General features: G+C 32.5%; 3 protein-coding genes across 3 annotated transcripts; 1 reads left to right on the top strand and 2 right to left on the bottom strand.

Annotated features, from left to right (window-relative positions):
• The first annotated feature begins 1,293 nt into the window (after positions 1–1,293).
• On the top strand, positions 1,294–3,106 carry LOC126701774 (glucuronoxylan 4-O-methyltransferase 1). Its single transcript, XM_050400134.1, has one exon. It carries the CDS (start codon positions 1,680–1,682, stop codon positions 2,628–2,630), a length of 951 nt encoding a protein of 316 aa, XP_050256091.1. The 5' UTR covers positions 1,294–1,679; the 3' UTR covers positions 2,631–3,106.
• LOC126701773 (TITAN-like protein) lies at positions 2,932–7,178 on the bottom strand. The gene is made up of 7 exons (XM_050400133.1): positions 6,684–7,178; positions 6,054–6,180; positions 5,569–5,896; positions 5,310–5,383; positions 4,431–4,485; positions 3,771–4,195; positions 2,932–3,383 (listed from the first exon to the last, which is right to left on the bottom strand). The coding sequence occupies exons 1-7, from the start codon at positions 7,004–7,006 to the stop codon at positions 3,363–3,365; spliced, it is 1,353 nt and encodes a 450-aa protein (XP_050256090.1). The 5' UTR covers positions 7,007–7,178; the 3' UTR covers positions 2,932–3,362.
• Positions 7,179–14,198: 7,020 nt separating this feature from the next.
• LOC126703123 (protein indeterminate-domain 16) lies at positions 14,199–15,059 on the bottom strand. Its single transcript, XM_050402040.1, has one exon. It carries the CDS (start codon positions 14,982–14,984, stop codon positions 14,433–14,435), a length of 552 nt encoding a protein of 183 aa, XP_050257997.1. The 5' UTR covers positions 14,985–15,059; the 3' UTR covers positions 14,199–14,432.
• Between the last annotated feature and the right edge of the window lie 9,689 nt (positions 15,060–24,748).

The following is a 24,748-nucleotide window of genomic DNA, read 5'->3' as shown; positions in this document are numbered from 1 at the left end:
ATTCTGTTTCTGATCATGGATTTGGTTTAAAGTACAATCTTAATACCTCGATAGATAGTGTATGCAGGGACAAAGCCAGATGCTAGTCCCCCTTAAGTTTAAAAAAAAAAAAAAATGTAGGTATATTTAAGATTGATTTAGAATTTGTACCTTAGACCAAATATAATTCTTAACCCCTTGAACCATAAAATAATCCGATAACAATAAAATGAACTCAAACTATAACAAAAATAATCCAAGCAATAACAAAACTAGCCCAAATAACAACAAATAAAATCTAATAAGAAGCCCTTTTTTTTTTAACATTTCAAAAAAGAAAAAAAGTCTAATGAGCAATCATGAAATTTTAATGAATCATTGTATTTTATGAAATGTTTTTCCATTATTCGGCCTCTCTTAATCAATATCCTGGCTCTATTCCTTAGTGTATGTCAGTATAAATGGTCCACCACTTGGACCTTAAACGCCCTGTCGTTAATTCTAAACGCCGTTTGGTTTGAAAATGCTAAAATCAAGCATGTATACAATTAAACACCCAACCTTTGAACTCTAAAATGCCTCCACAATTAAGGGTTTTTAAGTCCTAAACTCTGTGGTTTGAGTCAAAATGGGGAAGAATATCATAATTTAGACCCCTTAATGCCCGTTGAAGCTAATAATTAACTCATGCACATCCCTCTCACAACATTTGTGCTTCACAACCACAATTGTGAGAGGTTAACATACTAAAAGACATCACTACGCATTCTTGGCATGATAATCACTTCACAAGTATAAATACTTGTGAAATGTGTGAGGTATAGACTAAGTTTTAAGTCTTCAGTAAAGAGCTTCACACACATACACTTAACTTAGACTAGAATAGGATTTTATCTCATATATAAATATATTAAAAATACTAAGAGCCATATTATATCTGCCGCAAACAGCATATTCCTTCTCCATTAAACAGATACCTTCCACATTAACGCACAAAGGGTTTCATAAACACCGACATTAATTTGTTTTAAAACCTAAGCAAACCCGAATCCTATGTTCTTTCTATACCTCATTTTTACGTTTCCATGTCTTGATTTATAGACCTCTTCATTATCCAATAAAAAAATATCAATATTCTACGCTAGAAATCTAAACATTCATGTCCAATGCACTTGCCACCAATGCCGAAATCCGTAACAGTCAGACTCCAATTTATAATTATAGTATGAAAATGATCTGAGAAAGTCAAAATTGATTGAAAATGGCCTTACAACTACTCATAGGCCACCTTATACTTCACTCAACACTACCAAACGACACTAAGAAAATGAAAAAAATATGGACCAATCTCTCATCTCAGAAAGTTCCAAATCCCAAGTCAGTATCCCTTTATAATGATTGACGCACCAAACTCATTATTGTTTTTCTTTTTCCAAAGGAATATATACACGTAGCCAGTTTTGATATCTCACAATGCAAAGTGCAACCACAAGCAATTAGGTAACAAGGTGACAACTCAAAATAAATAGAAAACCTAACACTTGAAACAAAAGCAATCCATTTTCCTTCTTTGTCACTCAAGAAGATTCCAAGGGGCTACATTAGACAAACAAATCGCATCATCAAATTGTAAAAAGGGGATGTGAATTATGTGATGGTAGCTGTGATACTACTGAAAGAAAAAGAGAACAAGCAAAACAATGCCCCCAGAAGTGCCTTACTGCCGTTCACTTTCAACTCCTATAGTTCAATTTTCTCCACCACTCTCACCTGAGGCACAACAAAATCTAGCGATCTGTTACAAATATTGCAGAGGGCGTAAAAAGATGAACATCAACATAAGAAAACTTATCCCGGCGGTCATCATGATCCTATCTAGCTTCTCCATCATCAGGTTTCTTTTAATCACATTCTTCACTACTTCATCCAGTTCACCTCCACTGCCAACTTTACCCACTATTCTTCAGCACACAGATTCACCAGGCTCCTCAACAAATCAACCAAAAACCTCTGCCAATGCCATCATGCTTACAGAAAAAGAATTTCAACTCCTGTCAACCCTTGTTGCCCATAAAGCCCCCTGCAACCTCCTCATTTTTGGGCTTGAACCCCAATACCTGTACCTCTCACAAATCAATGCAGGTGGCACCACCATTTTTATAGAGGATGATATTAACAAGCTACGCACGATCAAAGCCAATTCAAACAGCACTCAAGCTTACAAGGTTGGATACAATATACCTGGAAAAGAGGCTTACAATCTGCTCAAGCATGCAAGGAAGAATCCAGCCTGTGTGCCTAGCTCAAAACTGCTTCAAGTATCAAAATGCCGGCTTCAGTTGACAAATTTACCACAAGAAGTATATCAGCATAAATGGGATGTGATAGTGGTGGATGGACCGAGTGGGGATGCACCAGAGGCACCAGGTAGGATGGGAACAATCTATACTGCTAGTATATTAGCAAGAGCTGGGAATATGACGGATGTAGTCATACATGACGTCAATCGAATGATTGAAAAGTGGTTTTCTTGGGAGTTTCTATGTGATGAGAACTTAGTTTCTTCCAAAGGGAAACTGTGGATTTTCAGGATCAGAGGTCAATTAAATTCTACAACATTTTGCCCTGCTAAAACTGCTGTCATAGAGTAAGAGCATTCTTTTATTCTTTTTTATTGTAGGTGAGAGCACAAAGCAAATAAATTATGCAATTGCAAAAATATGAAAACAGCGTGCTGTGGCAATTTTGTTGTACCACCCTAGAGCATGCCAATCAGGAGATAAGATCCATGCAATTTTTGGACTGCAAACCATTCAAGACTACAGATAGTAATTTAAAATATGAAGTTATTTCAGCAGCCTGTTTCAGCCATGCGAGTACATCAACATAAAAGACTGAATGTGCAATATATGCAACATTTCAAAGCGCAAGCAGCTTGTTGTATTCCAAAAATCAAGGAAGCAGTGGAAGCTCAAGAACACATCAATTATATATGTACTTTGTAGATGGGAATATTGGTGTTACCCAAAAAAACAGAATTACCACATACCCAAAAATCATGTTGAGTGCATTTTGCAAACAGACTAAATGCCTCCAATATCACAAATTATGATATGAAGTTCCAACAGACTGCACTTCTTTTCCTTTTTTTTTTTTTTCTTTTTTTCTTTTCTTTTTGGGTACAATAGCCTAGTACATGCATTACCCATTTTGGGCTGTATTGAACCAATGCTGCTTCCCACCTTTCCTGCAAGATTGTGGCTCCATTTATCTCCAATCAAAACTTGGCATGGGGGAGATTTGACTAAGATATATACATAGTGATTCCCTAACATTACAGCCACAAGGAATATTGATGCTTAGCATTTTTATCTCTGACATAATCATTCACCTGCTTCTGTTCGCTGCAAAGATGACCAGAAAAAGGATAAGCATTAGCCTTAGGAACTACATTCGTAATCATAAAACACAAAATCTAGTATAGCTATTTTCATTTATTTTAAGGGTTTGTGTGTGTGTGTGTGCGCGTGTGCGCACGTGTGCATGTAAGAATCTGTTTTCATTATTATTATTATCATCATGAAATATGCATAAAATCACCCAAACTACATGCAACAAACTCTAATATAAGTTTCAAATAACTAAGGACAGAGCTAAACATCAATTCTTTTCTTATTTCTTGAAGCAATAAGCATGGCATGAAACAACAAGATATTTCCATCACCTAACCTTACTAGAAGCCCAAAAATTTTTAAAACCTAAAATATGGTATGTGAGAATGTGAAGTTCACCATTCGCTTGCTGACGTAAGGTTGTATCTCGATTGGTATTTCAGATTGACTCCCAAGCTTGAGCAATTTTTGTTTCTCCATCTCAAATTCTTTTCTAGATTCTTTTCGGCTACCAGATTGCCAAACTCTACCAAAGTTAGGAAGCCAGTTAGCATCACAATCATTCTTGACAATCTCTCCTCTCTTCTCCATTTCCAGCTCAATCTTTCTCTTTTCTGCCCAAGCAGCTCCAACCCGTTTTGGGTTCAATTTTTTGGACTTCCCTGACTTATTAAGAGGCACAAGGCTGCCTGCTGCTGGTTTTAGTGGAGCATCGATCTGGCTTGCTTCAGTTGCTTCCAACCAGGGGGGAGGCGCTCCAGTATGCACATTACCTCTAGCCTCTTCAGGGGCCAAGGTAGAAATTCGAGCGAGATTCTGCAAACCTAAAGAAAAAGAATCACAAGATAAGGGGAAACATTTGTAAAATAAAGTATCACCCCACCAAAATCCTTGTTCACTAAGCTAACCAGAAATCTATATGCCAATAACTTCAATCCTAAGAGCACCTGACACTCAAATGATGAATTCAAATGGTATCTAGGTAAAAGATGCATGAGAAGAAGAAGGCAGAAATAATAAAAAATTTATTAAAAAAAAAAAATAGTCAAATATTCATACCATGAGAACTGCTTTCTCCTTTTACAATTCCTTCATCCTCATGCACCTGGAACATCTATATAAAAATACATTACATGTTTAAAGGTGTTGTAAGTACATATGAACAGTAAGTGCCCAAAAAGGGGGGCAGGGTTAGATATATAGGCAGGTCATGAAAGAAGTTAAAAGTGGAAATCTTCACTGTTAGGACATTAGTACAAAATACCATTACATTATAAAAAAAAATACAAACTAATAGTCATGCTGAACATTGGGCTACCAGCAGACTTCCAAAATGTGATATAATGCTATACCTGAACATACACAAGTACTATATAGAGTCACCCTGCCCTACTGCAACCTGATATTTGGATTTTGCAAGCATTAAGAGCTTAGTGTATTACAAGAATTTAAAGCAGATTACTAGCCCCAATGTTAGCATCAGTTTGTGAAGCATGAAATATTATTATTTGTTGAATAAACGCAACATAATAAGAATGCATGTATGGTACAAAATCAGCAATTATTTGCATAAACAAGAATGATATCACTCCCATGTACATAGAGTATTATTCACTCCTAGAAATTTAAGGCAGCGGAGGATAGTGTCCATTAAAAGACAAGTAAACAGAAGCTATTGACACATTCAATCAAAATGCTTTCCCTTCACTCTCTCAGACCGTTCTCTAGTTCATTTCCAGAGAATAGGCAATCCTATCATATCCTGATGGGTAGGCAACAATGAAATTTCACTAAAGGGTATCTTATTTACCTATCAAAAAAATAAAAATAAAACACATTTCACTAAAGGGTGCCTAGTAAGTCTTTTTTATATTTTTGCCAAGTAACTCAATGACAGATGAAGTAAGAACTAATATATCTCCAGTTTAGAAAACTTACCCTTCCATTACTGAAAGAGCCATCAGCTGAGCTATAACTGTTGTAAGGAAAAGAATGTTGGCTATTCCTGTTAACTGAGTCACAATGAAAGCACATAGCAGGTAACACAAAACTACCATAAGGATTCTCATTTGACAAGAGGCTCCACCACAACATAAACTAAATAACTCAAGTTGGGAAAAGAAAAATGAATAAAAAAATGGCAATATAAACAAAATATATGCTTAAAAATGGCAATATAAACAAAATATATGCTTACCTCTTATATCCTTCAAATTCCATAAATTTGTGTCAGAGCATGTCTCCGCAGGTAAAAAAGAGCCAAAATCATGCGCAAACATGCCAACATTTGTGGCTTCATAGAGTCCTGAATGGGATACCTGATACTCATTCGTATAATACTGTAAAGGCATAACACCATTTGAAAGACTTGATTTAACAGATTGGATACTACTATTTTCAAAATTATCAATATTTCCATAATTGTTTTCATTGTGGATATCATTCAAAGGTCCAATTTCTGGTCCAATAGCTCCTTGACTCGAGGAGACAGCATCGCTCTTCAAAGAAATGCACTTCTTCTCCCACTGCAGTCACAAAAGAAACGCCCACCAATTAATAATCCGTCCTTAACTGAAACCGAGTATTAGACCCTTTTCTTCGATTTTGAAGAAATTCAGTTATCTCGAAAACTATTACAAAATGTCCAAAAACTGTTGAATAGAAATTACTATAACTAAGTACCTTAGCTACATCAGCTTCCAAAATCCTAAAAGCATCCACGCGGTCCATTCCACCACCATATTTCCACAAAAAATGCTTCAAGTTCTTCAGATGATCAGCACTTGCTAGATGATTAATCGCATTATAACTGTTAACGAAACACAAAGCACTTAATCAAATGCAGAATTCTGAAACCATATTCAACCAGTTTAGCAACTAAGAAATCACTATAAATTCGACAATAAATTCAATTGAGTCTATAATTTTCTTTCACAGTTATAAAGCCTCAGATAACCAAAACCTCCACTAAACTGAAACAACAAAACATAGAATTTCGAAAACTTTATAATTTCTTTCATTTTTTTTTCCTCTCTTTTCTCAGCAACTAACATGAATTTAACAACACTATTAAAGTTTTTTGGATGATTAGAATTGGTAGTACCGAGCTATTGGCTGCTAAAAAATCACTATAATTCGACGATAAATTCAATAAGTCTCTCATAATTACAATGCCTCATAAAACCAAAACAAAATGCATAGAATTTATAAAACTCTACTTCCTTTCCTCTTTTCCTCTAATTTTCTCAGCAACCAAACAGGAATTTAATAAAATAATTCAAAAACTAGCTAAAACAGAAACTGTAGCAGTACCAGGCGAAGGAGCTGCCGATCTCGTCAATGTCGGAGTCGCAAAAGACGCACCAGAACCGATTTTTAGAGGCGAGCTCAGGACGGAGAGGGCTAGGGTTCTTGAGGAAGAAGCGAACGTCGGAGAGCTTGGTTTGGAACCGAGAGAGAAAGTTCGACAGCGAACTCTTGTGGCTCGGAAAGTACTTGTGTCGCTGGCCTTGATCGTGGTTCAGATTGCACACTTTGCAGAACTCGTACTCACTCTTCTTTTTCCTCTTCTTCGCAGTATTGGTTTTAGGGTTAGGGTTAGGGTTTGGTTTCTGAGCCTTCAATTTTTCCTCCATTATCGTACGGAAGCTTCTCTCTCTGAGAGATTGGGAAATCTTGAAAAAGGAAAAACGGAATTCGAAGAAGAAGAAGAGAATCGGGTTGCGGAGTTTTGGAATTCGGGTTCGGGTTGGAAAATATGGGTTCGGGGTCACTGAAACGGTTCTGCGCCAAAAATGTAACTAACTTAACTTATTCACGAATACGCTATTTGTATTAGCGTGTTTTGTTTCGAGGTTACAGCCGTTAAAAAGTTAAAAAGCGCAATTTCTGTACGCTTCTTCGTCGCAACTAAAATTCCCGCCAATTTCTAACTTCCAAAGGAAATTTATTATTAGTAGAGAAAGTAATATATCAAATATGCGCGGATCTTTTGGCTTAAGGAATGAGCTTTCACAAGTATTTTGTATTAGTTTTTAGTTGACGCTTGGGGTGTTATATACCCTAAGTTTTCTACTTCTTAATTTGTTTTAATCTAATTTCTGTCTCTTTTAAAAAATTAAATAATAAAAAAAGCCTAGCTTGTATGTTATTATTAAGTTTAAATAACTTCTTTTGGAGGGAGAAAATTGACTTATAAAATTTGCATTTTTATAAGGTAATGCTTCAATATGGTAATTCTCTTAAAGACTTAATATATATATATATATATATATTTTTGGGCTAAAATACAAAATTGACCCTCTAAGTTTCTTAAGATTTCCAATTCAATCCTCTAACTTTGTTTTCGTTCATTTTAGTCCTCTAAGTTTCAGATTTATTTAATTAAGGCCTTTTGTCAAACTTTTTTTTATAATTTTTTGAAAAAAAAAATTGAAAAATATTTTTTAATCATTAATTGATTTTTTTAATTAAAAGTTTTTAAGATAAATCTAAAAAATTGAAAAATTAATCACAACATATAACAAAAATGGATGGAAAAGTCTTAATTGAATAAACTTGAAAGTTAGAGGACTGAAATAAACGAAAGTAAAGTTAGAGAACTGAAATGAAATATGAAGAAACTTAGAGGGTTAGTTTTGCATTTTAGCTTCTTTTTTTTTTTTTTTTTTTTTTTTTTTTTTTTTTTTTTTTTACATTAGCTTCCAAGAATAAAAGGGCTAGATCAATTTGTTTACAACCCTATTTGTTTGTCCTTAATCACATACAAGAAGCTTGAAATTGTCTCTCTGCTAGTTTGAATTTCCTTGAAATCTACCAACTATTGAATTATCAAATAAATAAATAAGTGTCACATATCTTTAGCTCTTGTCAGTTCATATACTCATTCTGACTTGCTTCTAACATGAAGAAGTTTGCTATTAATTGGTTACAATTAAATTGGCTAGTAAAGGTTTAAGCTAGTATTAAAAGTTAAAACTTGTTCATTTACTCCTCCCTCCTTTCCTTCATCCCCTTCTATTCCAAACAAACACCTAATTTTATTTTGAATACGAGCTGAGCTCAAGCTCATTACCAAAAGATTACATGTTCAATTTTTATTCATTTTCTTGTCAAACCAGCTCAAACTTGTTCACGGACTACTTAATTAACTTGTTCTTTTCTCATATATAGTAAATCATGACTAAAACTTTTTATCCTTTCATAAATTTATGGATTTTTACTAGAATAGACTGTTTACATTATCAATAAACTACAAATAATAATTTGATATCATATAGACCTATTTATAAACTTACACAATCCGTTCTCAAGTCTATATCAATATATTTTAAACAAATATACATATAAGAATATAATATTTATATAGTTAAATCAAGATTCATGTTTACAAGTTTGTTTATGAACATATTTATTATAATGTTTGAGCTTGGCTTGTTTAATAGTTAAGCTTAAACTTAGGTTTGAGCTTGGCTTGTTTAACAGAAATAAGCATTTTCCAATTTTCAAAGCCAAATTCGAGCTTTTCATAAACACTTAATTCATTTACAACCCTATAAACATTTTAATTTTAGACTGAATAAACCAAAAATGTTGATTGTGAATGCATTTGGTTATATAACATATAGATCCACAAGATGCCTGCCAACAATAAGAGAACCTCAGAGTGCTACCAGTGTAGCAGCCACATAATAAAAAGCTATGATGCTTGAATCAGAAAATATGATCAAGGAGAGAATTACTTATTAATTATGGTTGTCACCTTATACCTATGTATGATTTGAGTTCTTTCTTAGATAGAGTTGTTATTTCATGTCATCAAAAACATTTTCTTATTTGTATACGTATTCCTTTATTGGATCGAGCTATAACTTGGCATCAGTAATCTGTCTACAATTATAGCATGCATGCTTACTTTTTATGTATCATTGAATTTCCAATAATTTTATATTTATGGTCATGAATCTTTTTTTTAATAAATGAAGGTATCTAGACCTTTTCGAATATCTTAATATTTCCTTGGATGTATATAGTCCTTCGTTTCACATGCATTAGGTTATTACAAGATGGAATAATCTCATAAGGGATGCTCCAAGATGCTGCCAAGAGATTTCTAACCCAGAATCTCATAGATATCATAAGGCCTTAAGAACTATTAAGCCAACCTCTTGAGAGTAGTCATGAATCTTTGGAATCGTATAAGTTGTGGGGGTGTAATTCATAATAAATAAAAACTAAAAAAAATCATCAAAAAAGTATAATAAGTTGTGGGGCGCAAACCTCCTGACTCATTGTCCTAATTGTAAGATTATGATTTATGATACATATTCAGATTTTCTTAATTTACCCTAATATTTGATCATATTACAGTCAAAATTAAAGATTGCTGGAAGTACTCCAAAAGAATAGATAGCAATAATTAGCGACATTGTATATTGGCTACTGGCTAGCTTCTTTTTAGGACTGATACCTAATAGCAATCATTATTGGCAAGTTGCATGTGGCTGAGAGATTCAGGCTTAATAAAATGCATAGCAACCACTTTCGCACATTTTTTTTTAAGAAAATAAAAAATAAAAAATCTCTGGTTTCTATCATATATATATGGACTAACAATTTAATTTACTTTGGGGTATATATATGAGTAAAAAGGGTATTGGTAATCTCATAGTTATTAATATATATTTTTTGTACACATCATCAATCTCGTGTTAAATGTGAATTTTTATTAAAAAATGTGAATGCAAAAAAAGAAAGTATGAATATTGTGTGTACGAAGTGTATATCTACGAGTGTGAAACATTATTTTCTCTTACTTCAAGTGATACACAAGCAGCTGGAAAGCATGTTGTTTCCATGATAAGTATGGGCTTCTTTTTTCTTTCTTTTTTTTCTTTTTTTTTTCCTTTTATTTTTTTCTTTTTTTGGATGAATAATAAATTCTTAGCTAGTATGATAAATGTCATGGTTCTCTTTATCCTTTTAGCTTTTTAGGTTGAAAAGATCATAAAGAACCTAGACAACATCTGCTATTAAAGTCTACTATAATTAATGAAATGGTGGGATTCACATTGGTGTGACAGCAAGAGTTTAGTCCCACCATGATCTAAACTTTATGCATTCAAAAGTCATTAGACTTTTCCTCTTGATTGGTTTATAAATGACTTAATTGAACAATCTTGATCATTCTGTTATCTAAAAATATCATTTGTTAGTTTTATGAAACCTTATAGTTAATTTCTTACTTTTTTGAAAGTAAATAATTTTATTTGTTATTTTTTGAAACTTCGTAATTTAATTTAATTTATTACTTATAAAACTACATAATTTCTTACGGGCCTCTCTTTTTCTTCTTTTGTTTACCTCAAAAATTTTATCTCACCTCCTCAATAATTACTATATATCATCATAGCAGCTGAACTCTGTGAATCCTCACATGATACTATGACTCCACCAATTTTTGTCCCTTCTTAATTCTAAATAGTTGCTCACCACTCCTGTCCAAATTTTAATTTCCAACTTTGAATTGAAAAGCATTGACACTGTCCTTTAGAGTTCAGATGAATTGGATTCTCATCTCCTATCATACATCAATAAATATTGAAACTGTTAATATATATATATCTATCTCAGGATTTAGTCCACCAATTTTCATCTATAAAGAAAATAAGAAATTATAGACTTCTCTATGGGCAAGAATACATTGTTTGTGCCGTGTAGTCATAGAAAATCATGATATGCATGAATGTGGTTCCCCACTGATTATCTCTGAGTTTGGCAAAGATTTGTTTGTCGGATAAAGTGAAGGTGACTTGAGAAAATCCTGATATATAATTTAGACTCTCAGACATTGATTCACAATCAAAATTAAACGTAATTCTTCTCCAAGAATTTCTTATAGTGCTGGATTTATGAGTTAACATATTATTCTTTGCAATTCAATTAGAACAAACAGTATCACTCAACGATCATATGTGGACAACGTGAAAAAAGACAAATTTTAAGGTTTTGTCATGATGACTACTTTGATAACTCAGCTAGTGTGTCCTACATCTTTATCATGCACTTCAACTTTCTGAAAGAATTGATGGTTCTTGCATTTCTATGATTGTAACCAAATAAAAGATAAAAGACAAGGTATCCATGATGAAATTGGTCATATGTCGGGCTACAGTTTATCATGAATTAGATTCTGCTGATGTTGTGAGTCTATATGAACTCACCACAGTGATTATGTTATGTTACCAGTCAAGGTTGTAAATTTCTATCAATGACATCCAACTTTTTCAGTGGAGAGCAGATACACAGTTATCTAGGTTTCCTATAGAACAAACTGCACTCATTTTTTGAGAAACTGTATTTTTCCTTACACCTTTTTGAAGATTTTGATCATATAAAACTGTGGTTTAAAGCTAGCTAGTAAGGACAGCATTCAAAATCTGCACGCATAATAACATGAGAAATTTTCTTGTATTTAAATATGAGAGGAAGTCGTTTGAGATACTTTGATTATTTTAGAGGAAAATGATTAATGCACTAATTACAACAAGTGACTTGTTTCAAGTTGGGAAGTAAAAAAAGATAGAGGAAGACAAAAATAACATTAATAAAAGTTGTAAACTTTGATATGTCCATTAAGGAAGTAAGGTAACAAATAGTATGATTTCAATTGAATAAAATGACCAGCAAAAAAGAGTTCATATGGTCGACCTGACTAATTTGTTGAGTATATCTAGAACCGACCCAAAAATTTCGAAACTAATGCTTAATTGTTGTTTTTGTAAAAGGAAAAAGGATTAAAAAGGACTAGAACAGATTGATCTTGTTGAAACCACAAGCATTGAACAAATGAAAAGGGTGGTCTTAACTTCTTTTTGAAGTTATATTAGCAACAATTGCTGGTGGAAGCAAGAAAACACCAGTGGTTAGGAGGTGAGAAATTAAGTTGTCTTTAGAACCTTAATTAAGATTGGCAGTTAAGAAGATTCTGGTTACCAAATTAAGGATATGACTATATATAAATATATATACTAATAAATAGTTAGATCAGAATCACTTTTTTTCTTTTTTTTTTCTCTTCCCATGCTTTCTTAGCTGCACCCAAATGTACTTTTCAGAAGGACCTAATGTTGAGACTTTATGATCCATTGCCCCACTAGATTATGTCATGACCTCATCAAAGAATCAAATTGTGTATTATTGAAGCCACTTCTTGACTGATTAACTGTATTTGAGTAATATGTTTGGAGGTTGCTGACAAATCAAGCTAATGCTATTCTCGCGACAACTAGAAAAGGAGCACTGCTCACTGCTCTCTGATTGATGCTTTTAGCAGAGTCATCCTATCCAAAAATGTTTCTTTTGTGTTGGTTCACAAGACATGGGTAGTGGGTGTTTGGTTTCTGATGAGCAAAAGTTAAGAAGTTGAATACAAGTGAATACAGCTATCCTGTCTTGTTCTTGATGAATTTTACTCGCTTTTTGTTCTGATTCATTTGCCTTTCTATCAAGTCAAGGTTCCCAACTTGACCACCATGTTTGACTTGTTGAGGCAGTGTCGACATAAGCCTAGAGTTGCAGTACGTAGCATTCAAAATTTTAATTGTTTCACAAAGTCTAGCTAATTCAGGATGCAGCTGTTTAATTAGTAGCAAATGATCATATGTTAAAGCATATTTGGGCGTGCCGATACTTTTTCTTAACTGTTAATTTGCCTTATATTTGATTTTAAAGGGTATGATTTAACTCTTGATTGAGTCATATATTTTCAATGTTGAAATAGGCTCATCTGGAAATGAAAAGAGTTCATTTCACGGTTAAAAATTTATTTCTTAAACCTACCGGCATACCAAATGTCACGTTATTTAACATTAGATATACTTTTATATTTGTAATATTTAAGCTAAATCATGGAATGGAGGTGACAAAACTTGAAATGATTAAAGAGAAAATGTGTTGGTTCTAGATTGTATAAATCACCAAATGATATGGCAAGCTGCCAACTTTGCCAATCATGTAGTATCTTTACAATTCCATGAAATTAATCTGTGCTTACAAAGGGGATAATCATATCAGCATATCATCTCTTAATTTGGTCGATCATGATACAAGCCAAGATATCAGAAAAGTCAGCCTATCAACCATGGCAATTTTCAAGTAGCTACACATTTTTAGAAACTCATTTACTTCTAATTATATGGTGTCCATGCAAACATTTGTGCTAGCATGTGTTCCAGATATTGGGATGAAAATCTAATCATCTGCGGTCTCTATCTCATGTCAGATGAATTATTTATACGGTAGTCAGGAAATTAAATTGTTTTTAGAGCATCTTTCAGCACTCAAAGGATTTCTAAATCACACGTTGTGTATATGTTGCACCCTACAGCTAGCTTTGTACGTATATCTGGGTACTAAGAAATGATTGAAAATCACATGACAGGAAAAAAAGGAAACCACAACAAAACAATTGTCAATGACTCAGACAACTAAACAATATCAAATTTCTGAGTTGTGACTGCTGAATCAAGGAATGGTTGTCATCAAGACCAACGATGAGTTAAAACAGCTTTTTGTTTTTTCAACTTTTCTGATCCTGTTACTTAGAAAACCGTGTGTATTGTCATATGGGTGTGAAATAACATGTTGAAGTACTTGATATTTATGCCAATACATATGATCTTTATCTATAAGCATAAATTATTTAACAAGTGCTTCAAGCTACATACAAGTCTGAACACACATGGGAGTATTTGAAATTTGTGGCAACATTTTATTGTAATAATTATTCAACACACAGATCATGATGAAAAAGAAGAAAAGGGCATCGATCACCAAGTTCTAGCTTCTGCCACTTTTATTGCTTGCTTTATCTTTAACCTTATATATGACTTTGTTAAGACCAAATTGCAGAAACCCAATACCCAGATCTGCATAAACATTAAAAAGAAAGAAGAAAAAAGAAAAAGAAAAAAAAAAAGTACTCAGTGCACGAAACTCCCACTCAAAACAAACTCGGGTTTTTCATGAATACTCCGAAATCCATATATATATCATTGAGCACTAAGGCCTAAACCTTTGTCTGCAAGACTGGCAAGTGATTTCCATGCACGTAGAATCTATCTGCAGCGTTGCCCTTTCCTTCATTCTCTCAGCTTTTTCTACTTCTTCTCTAGCTCTCTCCCACATGTGCCTTGCACGTGCGAACTCAGACTGTGCAATCTCCATTTCTCTCCTTGTAAGCTCTCTCACCCTCTCTGCATAAGCCTTCTCTATCGCGGCCAATCGAATCTGCTCCGCCGCTTGCCATTTCATTGCCTCGACACAAGTCTTTGTTGTCTCCGGCTTCACTTCATCGTCATCGTAGCCGCAAATGGGGCCTCCAAGAACACAATCCGAGGCTTGTTGGATTGGCCTAACGCTTATTGATAACTGCAGGTCCAGTGCTGGGGCTTCATAGGGATCAGACACAGTTCTTGATGATGATGATGATCGATATCTGAACGAAGAAGGATCGAACGGACGAGATGACATGTGTGATGAGGAAGAAGAAGATCGTACAGATGAGTATGGATTAGGGAGTAGCTGTAACTCTTTTTGATCTTTGCCTTCCATTGTAAGCAAAAAGGTTAAGTACAGAGGAAATGACTAAGGTTTGTGGGTGAGAGAGGTTTAAAATTTCAAGTGGGGGTGGCAGAAACTTGTGGTATATATAAACAAACAGCAATGTCAGATAAAAAATAATAATTCACAACTTTTTTTTTTTTTATTGGGTACGTAAATCTACCAAACGGTTTAACTGTGATCGGTGCAAAATCACTTTTCGTGGATCATAATCACTTTTCGTGAATCATACAGTTTTTGTTATATACTAATAATATGTTTCTTTTTAGATATGACAAGATTTGAAATCGATGACATGATTGCTCTTTGTTATCATACCAATATACTAAATAGGTTCTCTTTTGTTTGGCTATATTTAAATCAATTATATTATATAATTTTACTTTTCTTATGAAATAACATTACACTTATCTTAATTGGTACTATGTTAACAACATGATAAATAAAAAATTTAACTATTTTTTGTATGGTAAGTAAAGATGACATATTAGTTTGTAATAATTATTTAGTAAAATTTATATTTTACTCTTTTATTTTGTATTTAAAAGTTGACACATTAGTTTATAAGGTTGATGTCATAAAATTTGTGACATCTTTAGTATCACTACACAAAATAATTAGAGATTTTAAATAAATAAAAAAATCATTTTTTTAAAACTTAAGATCTGTTTGGAATCCGCTTATTTTGTTGAAAATACTATAGATAAAGGTAAAGGTTAGCTAAAATGGTACAGTGAGACTCATGAATAATACAAAAAGTACAGTGAGATTCATAAATAGTAATAAAAATAAGCTGAATAGTAAAATAAGTTGGCAAAAATAAGTGTTGCCAAACACACACCTATTAGAATCTGTTTAGAATTCGCTTATTTTACTGAAACTGAAAACTTTTTTTTTTTAAATATTATAGATAAATGTAAAAGTTAATTGAAATAGTACAATGAAACCCATGAATAATATCAAAAAGTGCAATGGAGTTTATAAATAATAGTAAAAATAAGCTAAATAGTAAAATAAATTGGCAAAAATAAGTGTTGCCAAACGCACACTTATTATGGTGCCTAATAGTAATTGGTATAACTTCATTTCCAAATCATCTCAACACTAAAACATGATTCCATTAATCAATTACTTTTATTGTACACCAATCATAATAGAATTTTATTTAGTAGAATTTAATAATGTAATCAAGCAACTTAATTTTTATTGTTTCTCAACCTAAGTGAAACACCTTCGAATCTATCATAATACAGTAAAATACAAGGGGAAAAATTTGAGAACTTTTTTTATCACTTGGACTTAATAATTAAAAGGAAAAAGAGAGCAACTTGTCAACCTTTCCAAGTGACCATTATACCCATTGTTCCCATGCAAAATGGTTTAAACACCATACAAAATCCAGGAAGTGACCAATACACCCTTGTTCTTGTTCATTCAAGGACTCAAAACTCACTGCAAATAAAGTCAAGTTCGAAGGGCTATTTGGTGAATATATTGAAGCTTGAAGATAAGAAAAACAGTGAGTGACATTCCGTTATACGAAAAGGTCCCAAAAGGCCTAATCATGAGGAAAATATAACGGATCACGTTATTGGGCTATGAGTAGAGTAGCTTTTCTCTTCTTTATTTTTTTGTGTGTTCCTTCTTGACTTCTTGTGCAGTGTTTGTTTCTCCTCTTTTTGGTTATTTAAATAAAATTAAATTGACTTTTCCTTTTTATAGGGGTTTCTTTTTTTCTAGGGTTATGTGTGTGAATGGGTTGTGTAATAATTAGAGTCGCACGTGCGTTGAGGGTTTTTGGGTTAAGGGGAGGGTCTTTTTCCCTAGAAATGGATTTAAGCTTTATTGGTAGGCCTAGGTTGTCGGCCCCTAGCACCAAAAAGCCTTTCACTTTTGTATTGATGAGCAGCCCACGCTTAGGGCAGGTCGGCACGTGGGAGGGTCACACACCTGGTGAGACTTACCATGATTATTGTGTTTTTTAAAAAATTAAAGCTAAAAAACGTTATGTTTTCACAATAGTTTCACAACAAAACTTAATCGACAAGCTGCTAATAGCACTTGTAAAAGTAAAATAAATAACAGGTCGAGATGAGAACTAGTAACAAATTATTGCCTAAGAGGCTATGATGTAGAGATAAGGGGCAGCAGTAATAGACTAATGCTTATGCTTTGTTATAAAAATTCTGTGCCCTTAACATTAACCTTTTTTTTTTTTTTTTTTTTTTTGTGGGGTTACTTACGGACACTTGGACCGTTCAGCACTGGGTCCCTTTGTGGAAGACCTTTCTGCGTCACACATCATGTGGGTGGTGGGAGGTTTTATCAGATTTGTTTCTGCAGACAGCAAGATACGCAGAGTAGAGTAAGAGTAGTCCCCTCTATCTATGGTCTGGTCAGACTCAGAGCAAAGGTTGAATGAATATTTTCTTTTAACTCAAATTATTTGGGAAGAATATTATCTTTTGAAGTAACTAGGTGAACTGAATCCTTCTTCTAGACTAAATTAGCAGTGAATGTTATTCAATCTCTTTAATACAGTCTGTAAAGAGCATATGGATGGCTTATAGTTATAAAGCTCAAAGATTCATTTTAGAGATTTAAAATTGTTTATTTGGAAAGTTGCCCTGAATTCACTAGTTGATCAAAGCATCGAATCCTTATTGGGGATGATAGATGCCCCTTGTGCAATGTTAAGAAGGAACACTTGAACATATATTCTTACTATATGTACAATGACTCAAATTGTGTGGTCAATGTCTAATTGATCATTTAAATTTTGCAAAATAAGAGTCTGTTTGATAACGTTGTTTGAACAACAGTTTTCTTTGTTTAAACAACACAACAAGTATTTTCACAACACGTTTTTACTCGCTCATATTTTCACAACACTTAAAGAATGTTTTTAGAACGACATTACCAAACGAGCCCTAAGTAATCTAACAATTAGTCATTGGGTCAGCATTCTTTTAAATGCTACTAAACTTCTTACGATATCTCTAAAGGATACAATTGCACATAACTTACTACTTAATGCAACCGTAAGTTGGAATATGTTATAGGGAGACTATAAATTTTAAAACATAAGTTTAGAATTAGAAAATACTGTATAAATTTTTAAACACACTACTATTAAAAAGTAATTAACAAAAAATATATATTATATTGATGTTGGTTATAGGATCACATTATTTTTTTTATATAACGTCCGTTTTATGATGATTGTTCTTTATCATCAAGCCAAAACATCAATCAATTTTTTGTGTAAACGGGATTCGAACACTATATATCTTATTTGATAATAAGAAACTTTACTGATTGAGCTAACTAAAACTCACAACACTAATCACATTCATTGCCATGTGAGTTTGTAAACTTTTTGTACTACATAGTTTTAGTATTTTACATGTTATGGATGTTGAGAAATAAGCAAATCTGGGAGCTAAGGACATTGATCCTATCATTCTTGAATATCTTAAAAGTCTATATATAGAGGCTTGGGAGGGAGTTTTGCATGAATAGAAGAGTGGGGAAAATCTGGACTCCTCCACTGGGTATGGTAAAGCTCAACTTTGATGCAGGCATGTAGTAGTGCGAAGCTCCTCTACTATGTCGGCAATAGTTTGTAGAGAAGACCATTAAGGAAAGTGCTTGTTGTCTAGATTGAGAGAACTGAGTGTGGAATGTGGAGATCATCTGGGGGCTAAAGCCAACTAGCCAAGGTTAATTACTCTCTAGGTCGTTTGTATATGGCTAAAGAAGAAGAGTTTTCTGATCTTATTCGTTCTTCAAATTTTCTTTTTTAAATGAAATTGTAAAAAATGATTTTTGTTGTTATAGTTTTTGGAAAAAAAAAAAACTTATTATCATATATTTTATTTATTCCATTTCATTTTTCGTGAGAATCCAGTGGTGAAGCCAAGATTTCAGTTTAGGGGAAGCAAGATTAAAAAATAATAAAAAAGAGCCTAAATTATTAATCAATATTAATAATAAAATTATAAACAAAAATAATTGTCATACAAAATCTATTAAAATTTAAATAATTGTAAAATAAATAAACAATTGTAAAAATATTCCTGACGATCAATTATCAAAGTAAGAGATTAATCTATATACATCAAGTTTAGACATTTAATTTGATTCCTCAAAATAAACTGAGAAAATAATTTTCAACTTTTCCTTCTCTATTCTTCTAATTATTTAAAATTTGAATTTATGATAAAAATCAAATTTTGAAACTATGAAAATGCAAGAAATGAAGGAGAAATAAATAATGGATGCTTTACTACTTTAGTGCCATACAAGATATTATTATTATTATTATTATTATTATTATTATTATTATTTTGTATAAAGTTTGAGTTTCACGTTGTTAAACAAAAATGAAAGGAAAGAAATTTGGATAAGTAAAAAAGAAAAAGGATTGAAATTGCCAAATTTGTCAAAAGTCTAAAAAGGTTTGGTGGCAGTGGCATTTATTTTGTGTCAGACTCATTATTTAAAGTGAAAGGAGATGTTTGAGTAATACCACAAAATCTCACAATATTTTTACAATAAATTAAAATATTAGTATATCATTAGTCAAAATAAAAATAAAATATATCTATTTTGAGATGTATCTCAACTAAAAATAAGAGTGTTGTGAAATTTTTTTACATTTTTAAACTTTCTCAAATAAAATGTGCATTTTATTTATTTATTCCATGCTGGGGTATGTTTGCTTTATAGAAAAATATGAGGACTTTTTTGGAAAGAGACAGGGGGGCAGGTGCCCCCCTCCTCTCTGGCTCCGCGCCTATGAGAATCATTATTTATTTATTTATTTTGGTAAAGATGAGAATCATTATTAGTTTCATCAGAAACATATCTTCTAAGAATTTTGTATTTTTCCTAAGATGATTAAAAAAAGTCATATGAAAAATGTTTTGAAGTGTCTTTTTTTTTTCTTTTTTTTTTTTTTGAGAAAGTGTTTTGAAGTGTCTTGATGAGTTATTCTCATCTAGTATTGCTCTTCAGCAATGTAGATTGTGATGTACATGAGTTGATCACAATTCATAACGTCCTAGGATCACAAAATATATAATTGGGATCTACCCATGCATCCCAATCCCATGTAAATTATACAAAACCAGGATTACTTAGACAATTTTAATAATTTGATGTGCTATTCAATTATTTAGAGCATTCACAATGATGCTCTTAAATTGCTAAAAAAAAAACTATTTTTAGCACCACAAACAACAAAATGCATGTTGCATTGATGGTGCTAGAGCTAAAAGTTTTAACACCTAAGCTACAGTAAACTATTAAAAATAACAGCTTATTATAACTACAAAGTTAATAAAAAATAATATTTTATTTCAATTCTCTCTCATTTTCTATTTCTCTCTCTCTTCAGCTCCAACCGTTTCTCTCTTTTTCTTCTATCTTTTTTTCTTTTTTTCCTCATACTGAAATCTTTTTTTTTCTCTCTTTGCTCTCTTTTTCGGTGATGATGGGTTTTGTGGCCGGTTGTGGGTTGTGGGGTTTAATGTCGTTTTGTGCATAGTGATAGTTGCGCCGGTGGCTGGTGTTGTTGAGTATGTGTGGCCGATTGTGTGGGTTTGTTGGATTTTTGTGGCCAGCTGTGTGGGGGGTTTGTGGGGGGTTTTGTGGCAGAGAGAAAGTGAGAAAGAAATTAATAAATAAGTGAACAATGTTTGGCTTAGATGTGAAAAATAAGAGAATTGATATAGGGTGAGTTATAAAATAGATAATGTGAGTTTTTGAGATGCTAAAAACTAAAAATTTTACCTTCATCATTATGAATTCTCTTAAACGTTGCTTACTTATCGAAATATCAAGTTTCTTATTGTTAGGACCTTAATGTTAGCATATTTTGTGTCAAATTTTCATGTTTTTTTTTTCTTGTTAGTATTTTCATTGTAATTTACACATTTGTGGGTTACATTGTACTTGGTTGAGAGGTCAAGAACTAAAGTTAAAGTTGTAGTGAAAATCTTGATCCAGTGAAATTTGCATGTCAGGCAAAGTACAATTTTAAAAAAATATTTAACCTGCAATCTCGCACGATACTCGCCCCTCTCTTGGTCTAGCAAGATTGTAAACCTGAGAGAAATTTGTTAAATTCACTCTCTGTTATACCCATATACTTAGCCCTCTTATTTAACCCTCAAATCCTTGAGATTCTGCACCCAAGTCTCATATTGAAGAGTTAGAGAGCAACCCTTCATTCTAGAGCAAAAACTCTTTTTTTTTTTTCTCTCTACCTTCACTCTCACCAATTTCCAAATCCTTTCGGAGGATATTAAAACCTTATAGACAAAAACCTTGAGTGTTTTTTGTTGCTGTTTGGTGTTGAGAAACTTTGGAGCAATCCCTAATTCTTCAAGATGTCTTAAAGTGTCTAAGGAGACTTGGTCTAGTGATTGGTGGCTCAATTTGCGAAACTAGTAATTAGCAAGGAGAAAAGATTGGTGCATTTAGGCTGTGTTTGGTTCATGGAAAATATTTTCTAGAAAATAATTATTTTCTGGAAATGCTATTTTCAGGAAAGAAAAATATTTTCAAGTGTTTGGTTGCATTATGAAAATTGTTCTATAAAATATTTTCATGTGTTTGGTAACATTCTGAAAATGCTATTTTCCACCACCACAACACAACAGGAAAACCACCAAAACACCACCACCCACACCACCACAACAACAACAAAAAAATCAGAGATCAAAGAGAGAAAGTAAAAAATCAAAATCACACAGAAACGTAGATCGGTTCGTGGGTTGATCAAAATCACACAAAAAATCAAAATCAAAGAGAGAGAGAGAGAGATCGGTTCGTGGGTTTGTGCCGCAAAGGCTCTAGGTCGCCAGTGAAGTCGAAAGCTCGTGGGTCGAAGGCTCTGGGTCGAAGATCGGTTCTTGAGTTTGTAGATCGGCGAAGTCGAAGGCATGATCTGGGCTCTGGGTTCGTGGCGTGATCTCGGTTCGTGGGCTCGCCGGCAAAGTCGAAGGTGTGATTTGGGCTCTGGGTTCGCCGGTGAAGTCGAAGGCTGCTCTCTCTCTCTCTCTCTCTTTGCGCGTGAGTCCGGAAATGGTTTGAAGTGAAAATTTTGACTGAAAATCATTTCCGGCTTTGGAGGGGTATTTTACGGTCAACACAGAAATTGATTTCAATTTGACCCAATTTTCTGTGCTTACCAAACACTCAGGCTAGTGTAAAATGATTTCCTGAAATCATTTTTAGCCAAAACAAACACAGCCTTAGTTGCAAGTAGGAGAAAAGAGCTTGAATACATTTTCATTTACATAGTTTGGAGGGTTTGTAAGTGAAATTTATTTTGACTATCCTTGTTAGTGATATTGGTTGGTGGAATAGGTAATAAATTGTCTTTTGCTCGATTTTGGGGCTTTTCTCTTAGTTAACACTTTGTTGTATTTTGGTGCTTGTTGCTATTATGATTATACATCCAAAGGATATGTCAATTGGCTAATCAAATTAAAAATTATTTTTAAATTAGTAATTAGCTTATCATGTACCTGTTAGTTGGATTTAATAGATATTGCTTAGATTCATAATAAGAACTGTTTTGGATATATACCATTGTAAATTTCTTTAAGACCTTCTTCCCTCTTCCTGTGTGTGTATTAAAAATATTTACTATTCTAAAAAAAAAAAATAGAGTAAGAACTGTTTAGAGGATTTTAATAGATAAGTCAGTGCATTTTTTGCATGTTTTGATGATTATCACTTTTTCCATAATTTATTATATATATGTGGGCCTGTTAAACAAAAAAAGGTTAGGAGTTAGGACTAAGGACATACAGCTACATTAGTGCGACTAAAGGAGTTTAAAAGAGTGATAGGGACATCACAATGGCATGTGTATAGTGCCTAACAATTAGTATATAACACCAAATGTGACTAATACTTTATTAAGACATGATAAGTGTGAGAGACCGCGAAAAGGAGGTGCTCTAAAAAAAAAGATTTGGGTGTTTAGGGCACCTCTCTTTTGGGTAATTGTGTGGAGTTGCCACTTATTTTTTTTATACAAAAAAATAAGAAAAAAATAAAGCACAATTACATGTCCAAAATACATCAAATGTCATTGATAAAAAAAAGAGTACAATTTTGGTAGCATAACCTTACAAGGGCTTGGTCCTAATTACAATCTATGCAAAAAATACAAAGCTTTGATCCTGGTTATAATCTACCAAAATTAAAGACAAAACACTAATCTACTAACCAAAATCCTAAGTTCGGGGCCTAGGTTACGGAATGGGAAGGTGTTAGGCACCCATTCCGCCTAAACAAAGTCTGGTTTTCTAGACTCTAATGACCATTATATACCCTTTTGTATGATGTTGAATGATATGTTGTAACACATATGACAAACACTTGGCAACAATTAATTTAAACAAATTTGTCTTATGAATATGCCCTCTTCTCAAAGAAAAATCAGATCTTTTTTGTAAGGTTGAGAAAAATGAAATTTTATTACAAAAAATCAGATCTGTTTTGTAAAGGATAAAAAAAAAAGGGATTTGGTTAATAAAAATCAGATCTATTTTGTAAAGGATAAAAAAAAAATGGATTTGCTTAATAAAAATTAGATCTGTTTTGTAAAGGGTAAAAAATAGGATTTTGCTAATAAAAATCATATTTGTTTTGTAAAGTGTAAAAAGAATAGGATTTGGCTAATAAAAATCAAATATGTTTTTGTAAAGGATAAAAAAATAGGATTTTGCTAATAAAAATCAGATCTGTTTTTGTAAAGGATAAAAAATAGGATTTGGCTAATAAAAATCAGATCTGTTTTGTAAAGGATAAAAAATGGGATTTTGTTAAGAAAAATCAGATCTCTTTTTTTTTTCTTTTTTTTGGTAAAGTTAAAAAAATGAGATTTGCAAAAGATGACTCATATTCATAATTCAAATCTATTATGCATGCATCACATATTTAAAAAAAGACTTTAACCTAACTCTTAATTCAGATCTTTATTTAATGAAAATACAAACTAGTTTTGTGACAAAAAAAAATACAAAATTATATTTAATGAAAATATAGACCAGTTTCAGATTTTTTTTTTTTTTTTTTTAAAGGGAGTTTTGATGATCATTAGCAGATTTTGAAATCAAAGAAAAATTAAATCAGACAATCAACTAAAGAACATGTCAAAGAAAGTTCCAACTAAGTATCTAAGCATGGCAAATATGAATTAAAAACAAGGCATAATAAAATCAAACATATTAACCAAATTCATGCAATGAACAATCACAACATATTAATTAAGGATTCAGATTCTCTAAATTTTCTAGGGTACTCTAACAATAGATTTTCTTAAATCCTAATCACTCTTTTATGATTTAAAGGACTAGATTTTGCCATGTCAACATTTCACTAACAGTACTCTTAAAATAATAAAATAATGTTGCAAATAAAACAATTAATATTATTGTTAGTAGAATGATTACATGGTGAAATTTAAACCATTAAATCATTAAAGAATTGTTAAGATTTAAGGAAATCTATTTAGTAGAGTACCCTAGCAAATTTAGAGGATCTGAATTCATTAATTAATGGAAAAGAAAAAAAAAACAGAAGAATGAAACTAGATACTTCTTGCATAAGCACACTCTTCAATTAAACAAATACTTTAGAAATCAAAGAAGTTTTCACTTCTTTGAGATCTAAAATACTTTACTTACGAAAAAGAAGTTATTAAAGCAAAAGCCTCTAGAACATCTTTAACG

Source organism: Quercus robur, chromosome 10 (genome assembly GCF_932294415.1).
Source record: "Quercus robur chromosome 10, dhQueRobu3.1, whole genome shotgun sequence".
NCBI classification, from domain to species: domain Eukaryota; kingdom Viridiplantae; phylum Streptophyta; class Magnoliopsida; order Fagales; family Fagaceae; genus Quercus; species Quercus robur.
Note: the sequence above shows the minus strand (reverse complement) of the source record. Positions and strands in the feature narration are given on the sequence as shown.

Coding starts and splice junctions, on each gene's coding strand:
- LOC126701774 (XM_050400134.1), top strand. CDS start 1,680: ATGCCCCCAGAAGTGCCTTACTGCCGTTCACTTTCAACTCCTATAGTT.
- LOC126701773 (XM_050400133.1), bottom strand. CDS start 7,006: ATGGAGGAAAAATTGAAGGCTCAGAAACCAAACCCTAACCCTAACCCT. Junction 5,384..5,568: donor GAATTTGAAGGATATAAGAG/GTAAGCATATAT, acceptor ATTGTGACTCAG/TTAACAGGAATAGCCAACAT. Junction 4,486..5,309: donor GCTCTTTCAGTAATGGAAGG/GTAAGTTTTCTA, acceptor ATTTTTATATAG/ATGTTCCAGGTGCATGAGGA.
- LOC126703123 (XM_050402040.1), bottom strand. CDS start 14,984: ATGGAAGGCAAAGATCAAAAAGAGTTACAGCTACTCCCTAATCCATAC.